Source organism: Gekko japonicus, unplaced genomic scaffold, assembly GCF_001447785.1.
Source record: "Gekko japonicus isolate JY-2015 unplaced genomic scaffold, Gekko_japonicus_V1.1 scaffold4692, whole genome shotgun sequence".
Taxonomy (NCBI): Eukaryota; Metazoa; Chordata; class Lepidosauria; order Squamata; family Gekkonidae; genus Gekko; species Gekko japonicus.
In genome coordinates, this window is record NW_015164345.1 from 44,105 (window position 1) to 50,906 (window position 6,802).

The following is a 6,802-nucleotide window of genomic DNA, read 5'->3' on the forward strand; positions in this document are numbered from 1 at the left end:
TAATATTTACATTCTTTCTCATATACCTACTGACCATTTCTCTTTCCCATGTCCTTTCTGTTCTCTACCAGCCTGGAATATCGGTCCCCAACCTCCCATTCCCAACCCCACCAGTCTGTGCTTATTTACCCAACACCTACACACCCAATCCCATTCTACCCAGCCAAGAGAAAATTTATATGCCACTACACTTGGCATATCTCTTGTATCTGAAACACTTCCCAATATGCATTCACCCACCTTCCTACTCCATTCATAAACAACCCATTCACCTCCTTTACCCCATTCTTTCAACCATTCCACAATCACACAAACCACACATACCAGCAACATTCCAACTACCCTCCATTCACCCCTCACTTCCCCATTCATTCCACCTCTCACACCAAACAACCAACAACCCCTAGCATCCATATTGGGTGGGGGGGAACAAAGGCACCACTCCCAATAAATATAAACTGAAAGCTGTCCATGTTCAGCTATTCCGGTTCTTTTATCTTCTTTCCTTCTTCATTAGTCCTTCATTTCTTGATCATTTCTTAGGCTTGACCCTTTCTCTGAAGTCCCAACTCTTATTTTCATCCTTCTTTTTGTTTTTCTTCTTCTTGTTATTTCTCAGTGTTCTCGATCTTCTGTTCCAAATCACTTTCTTCTTTAAATAAGGCCACCATTTGCTTCTGATCTGCAAACAAAATTTCTCCTTTATATAACATTCTCAAAGCAAAAGGTGCTATTCTCCAAGTATATTTCATTCTCTTCTCCTGCAGCACTCTAGTAAACATTCTTAAGTTCCTCTTCCTTTTAATTGTTTCTTGTGATAGATCCTCAAACACCAGCACTTTCTTATCCTCATACAATAACGATAAGTTATCCAAAGCTTTCATGTCCTTGAGCACTTGCTCCTTTAATGCATATTTTCCAAAGCACATTACCACATCTCTAGGCCTAATCTTCTCGGCTGTCTGCCTCCCCACACGGTGAATATGATCAAAAACTTCCTTTGTAATTTCTAAATCCGGGAGCAGTTCAGCCATCCATTCAATCACCTTCTCCATATCCTCTGTTTCTGGAATATTTTTCAGCCGTAAGTTTGACCTCCTGGCCTGATTTTCCAGGTCCATTAATTTATCTTCAATATACTTATTATGCTTTTTCAACTGTCTGGACTGTTTTTGTAACATATTAATTTTCTTCTCATTTGCCTGAGCCATTTCCCATGTACAGTTCACCGTCTCTGCCATAGCTTCCACGGCGTCTGCTAACTTAGATATTTTTTCATCCACTATTTTTGTTACAGCTTTGGTAATGCTATGTTTTGCTCCTTCTACACCCTTCTTAACTTCTAATTGAAAGTCTTTAGGCTTCATTACCTTCATTTCCTTGGTTTCACTTTCTGCTTCAGAGTCTGAAGTGGCCATAGCAGTTTCTCTCAGCTCCTTACTTAGCTATCTGCTCGTCTTTCTGCTCTGCCAAATTCCAGACGCTTTTTTTTCTCCCTCTCTTCATAACAAACAAGATTAAAGGTCTTCAGAGCTTGGTTTTGACATTTTTATCTCCAGAGGAAGGAATTTCTTTATACTTTCTTAACCTTCTACCGGGAGCTCAACCGCAACACGTCTTTCCTCTCAGCCAAACATGCCACGCCACCCTATACTGTACATGTATATAACACATTATTATGACATATTTTTTCTGTGGTTCTCGAACTTTGTAGGATCATAGGGCCAGGGGTTTGAGCACTCTTTGGTGGCTGCTTATGAGATCAAGCTGTGTCCATATGAGGAGCACGTTGCTATTGGTCAGTTCCCCCATGGGTGGAGTGACAGCTCAGTGGAATTACCAACAGCCACCATTTGGGTTCTTCATCTGAAATTACCTTGAACATGAAGTAATAAGGGGCAGGAGGAAAACTACAGACTGTTCTTTTCAGAGGAGTCATACCTTTGTTCCTAGATTGTGTCTACCTTTGAATACTAGAAGATTAGGGCCTGTTCTTTGCCTTCTCAGGGACTCCAGAAAGCGAGGCCGTCTCAGATACCTGTATAATTGAAAGCAAAAATAAGAGCCACTTTGGGCTTACAGCTTCATGATTTCACTGCGTGTGATCTCCCGTTGACTCCAGTGCATTAGATGAGCAAGACTTGAGTCCAGTAGCACCTTGAAGACCAACAACATTTCCAGGGTATAAACTTGGAGAGTCAGAGCTTTGACTCTCAAAAGCTTACACCCTGGAAATCTTGTTGGTTTTTAAGGTGCTACTGGACTTTAAATCTTGCTTTTCTACAGCAGACCTACACGGCTACCCACCTGAAAGTGTATTAAACATGTGTGAACAATATAATTTACTTGCTTAAAAGACTTACTTTCCACCATAGATGGACCTTAAGGCAGTTTACAAAATCCATCAAAATACTACAAATTAGCAGCATACGTACAGAGCCAGTGGATGGTAGTTTCTGTGTGCGCTCCCCATATCTGACTACCTTTCTTTCACTTATGGCTATTAATTCCTTCTTCAGTGCCACATATAAATCATCCCACTTCCTCAGTTGCTTCTGCTCTCTGCTTATGGTTTACTATAATGTGTTGTTGTTGAGTATGGATGATCCTACCTCAGTATCAATAAGAAACTCAGGCCCCTTCAGATACAGTCTTCTGACTGAGAAGTCTCCCTTAGGAAGAATTGTTCCTTTTTTGCTGTTGAAACGGAATATTAATCAAACTCCTCCCTAGCTCAGTATTTTAAAGTTTTGCACTTTCCTCCTCCTTCTGTCCCTCCTGGGTTCATCTGGCCTATTGTTTATTGTAAAGTCTTTGCAGGATGTGGGCCCCAGTTGTGCAGTCTTTAGGATAAACTATACACTTCAGGATAAACTATAAATAACTCAGTGACTGTACATTACTATCATAGTCCACTTCTATATGCACATAATTTGTGGCTTGTACTCATGTATAATATTATGAAAAATATTTAGTTAGGACTTAATCCTGTTCCATGATGCTTCCCTAACGGTAAAATGGAACTTTTAAAGCATTCCCAGGGTAATGGAGACGAGTGACACTCACTTTCATCCCAACTGTAAGAACAAGTAGGCTTTAAAAAAAATTAGAAAACCCTTCAGAGGCCCGCATGGTGCAAGTAATCACCCATGTTGTCTTATGCGGAGGACTTCCTTTTAGCTACTGTAGATGCTCTGAACACTTTCTCTTTTTTCAGAATCCATGTTGTATTTAGACGGGAAGCGGCATTTTGATTCAGCTATGAAAGAAACCAGGGCATAATAGCCATGCAGCTGTATAGCAAAAAGGCTGTCTTTGGAAGGTCTTCACTAAGATTTGGAAGCTTATCAAAGGGTGGAGCAACATTTCTACTCCTGAAAAACATGATCATGAATGCAGAAACACCTCCAACTTTTATATACAAATATACAAAGTTTTAAGTTAGTTTTGCTATTTCTCATCTTTTGTATATTTTTTTCTTAATTGAAGAATAAATAATCAATAAAATGATAACTTGTGGTTCTGATAGGGTGGGTGGGTAAGATAAAACAAGAGAGGGATGTACAGAGACTTGCATGGGAGGGAAATCCCATGTGTCCCTTCTTCCGCTTTGTGTTGGCTGTGGCTCAAGCTTCCCCCTCTTGGTACCAGCGCACTTCCCTATGCCTAGCTACCTCTTCCTGGTGGTGGCCACTGCCATTGTGACATGAGGAGCCCTTTTGAGTTTAGCAACCTAAAATACTAAGCTTTTTGCAGTATTTGCAGAAACATTGCTATTAATGTTTGGGGGGTGTTTCTACTTAAAAATAACTTTTTAAAAATGTCTTATGTAAACCTGGGAGTTCTGCTGGGTTTGCAGAACCCTAAATCATAGTTGTGGCTGATCCTGTTGGGCCGATTTGCCTATCTGCATAGCAGTCAGCCACTGCATAGGAGTCAGGATACAAAATTGTGGTTGTAAATACATTCAGGTGGGTAGCTGTGTTCTGAAACAATAGAACAAGATTTGAGTCCAGTGGCACCTTTAAGACCAACAAAATTTAATTCTGGGTATAAGCTTTCGTGTGCATGCACACTTCTTATCCTGCACACTTGTCTTATCCTTCCTGAAAACCTATCCATATGCCATTAGATTATTGTCTTTAAAATTCTCAGCTATTACTGACTTATAGGCAATTGAACAATCATGTACAGCACCTGAAAAAAGATTAATTATACATGCAAGGTCTGCAGGTAACTTCATGTCCTTTATCCCAACCTACATATTCCTATATAGCTTGTTGTTTCTTATTCCACCGAGCTTGTCATTCTATGGATAAAAAAGTGTGAAGGCTTGCCAGGCAATGCCATATTCTTGTACAAATTCCATTTGTTATGCTGGCAAGTCTTCCGTATTATTCCTATGGTAGAATGTTATGAAAGCTGCTGCCATCTGCCTGTTTTTTGCTGACGTCACAAACTATGCAGAAAAGGAGGAAGCGAGGGACACAGAATAGTAGAGTTTTTAAAAGAAGAATCTGCAACCAGTAACTTGCTGAAATGTTCTTCATTTAAGCGGAAAGCAGTCATGATTGTAACCTTTGAACCAGTTACATCAGATGTTGAAATGTTTGACCAGACCATGTGTATGCTTTCATAAAAATATTTGGCTGAAGTAATCTGCCTGTTTTTGTAGACACCACCAATACTATCCTCCAATTTTAGTTGGAAGATACGGGATGCAGCAGCTTTGCTGAAGCTTATCAGCTCTGTGTCTAGTCAGTACTCTATCTTGAGTTCCATACAAGAAAGCTGGGATATAAATGGAACAAGTAATAAACTAGTACCAATAATAAGGAGCTTTCTGATTATTTGCTTAAACAATGATTTTCGAACTGTGTTCAAGGACAGTCTGGAATCCCCTGGAAGCTAATCAGGGGTTTCATGAGAAAATCAGCAGCAAGCTTCTCTGGGGAAAAACACCACCCCTACCCCCCATTTCTCTTCAGTGTACATTGTAGAAGAGTTTTGTATGATTTAGGTACATGTAACAGGACCATATATTTTGCACACACAGGTCCCAGGTCCAGTTTCTGGTTAACAGCAAGCCTTTGCTGACAAGTGCTGGAAAAATTGGGCTAGATGGACAAACAATATCACTTGGTACAAAGTAGCTTCACATGCCAGGCTAATGTACTGATTATGAACTCATTGTATGCCCACCTAGCATTGCTATAGCATTTAACTGAATTTAGCTAAAGTGAAATCACCAGGAGGATAACAACCACTTCAGTTACTTTGCTGAACAACTTTTTTCAATATTTAATTTGCTGAACTGTATCACCAAGGAAAATTAAGTGGTCTTTAAATGCAACTGTTGTTGCTTAAGCAGAGACTTGTGGGAAGGTATGCAGCAGATGAACATGTCTCCTTCACAACAGCTTTTCTCCTGAGCAATACTGCATTAGCATGTGGGAGGATAGTCTTTCTGGACAGTCCACAAATTGCCACCAGCAGCCGTGCAGATTTCCAGTTCCTCTCTTCTATCACTTCGCAGCATGTTTGCAGTAGCATAGGTAGGAAGCTGTTGGGTACTTGTACGTGAAGCATGGCGCGCCCTGGTTTACCATAAATGCCCGAGAACAACAAAATGTATCCAGGATAGAGGCAGGAGGGGAAGGTTGCAGTACATGCTTATGCAAAGCCCTTCCACACCCTTTTTATACAGGAGGGTCTAGATTTTGTCCTAGACAGTGGCATTTGCAAGTCCCATTCGGTATCCATGGCTTAGACATGGAGAGGTGAAGTTTACCCATTTTCTGCAGCATCAGATATGGGTGAGCTGATGATGGCTAATTCCCAATAAGACTAAGAACATTTGTTTTAATCTGTGTTCATTATACTGTGCATTGGCTTGAATGTACAGTAAGAGGACTTGGGCCTCTTATGCAACTAAAAATAAGTTGATCAGTGACCTGGTGCTCTGAACCCACTGCAGTGCCCACCAACAGTCAAACTTAAGCAGTTATGCCATTCTAAGCCCACTGACTTCTATGGGCTTAGAATGTTGTAACTCTAAGCATTGCACTGCACCTCTTGTGAGATTGAAACGTTGGAACCTACCTGAAAGTAATTTCTCTTCAGTGGGACGAAGTCATTCAGAATGGTTAGCTAACTCCTCAAGCTCCAGGCATGCCTATGCAAATTTTGATTGCAAGTCTACTGGCTGGATCTAGGCTGATCCCTCCAGTACTTTAGTACTCCAGCTCCAAAGATGTAACTATTGTTTTTATTCCATTTCTCTCTCGTTCTGAGGACATCATTTTTTGGTGTTAGTTCTAGGAGGTGTTGGAGGTCTTCATAGAACCGGTCCACTTCAGCCTCTTCTGCATCAGTGGTTGGGGCATAGACTTGGATTACTGTGATGTTGAATGGTTTGCCTTGGATTCGGACTGAGATCATTCTGTCATTTTTGAGATTGTATCCCAGTACTGACTTTTGTACTCTCTGGTTGACTATAAAGGCCACACCATTTTTTCTATGAGATTCCTGGCCATAATAGAAGATATAATGGTCTTCTGAGTTAAATTCGCCCATTCCTGTCCACTTTAGTTCACTGATTCCTAAGATATCGATGTTCAGTCTTGCCATCTCATTTTTGACCACATCAAGCTTACCTTGATTCATAGATCTTACATTCCAGGTTCCTATGCAGTATTGTTCTTTGCAGCATCGAATTTTCCTTTCACCATCAGACACATCCACAACTGAGCGTCGTTTCGGCTTTGGCCCAGCCGCTTCACTCTTTCTGGGGTTACTTGTA

General features: G+C 40.7%; 1 protein-coding gene across 1 annotated transcript in view; it reads left to right on the forward strand.

The window, feature by feature from the left end:
- The window catches only part of ACOT9 (acyl-CoA thioesterase 9), a 32,302-nt gene extending 28,982 nt beyond the window's left edge, over window positions 1-3,320 (forward strand). Inside the window, exon 16 of the mRNA XM_015408870.1 lies at window positions 3,218-3,320. Within this exon, the coding sequence (XP_015264356.1) occupies window positions 3,218-3,282 (65 nt within the window). The 3' untranslated portion in view covers window positions 3,283-3,320. The remainder of the gene's footprint in view (window positions 1-3,217) is intronic.
- The last annotated feature ends 3,482 nt before the right edge of the window (window positions 3,321-6,802 follow it).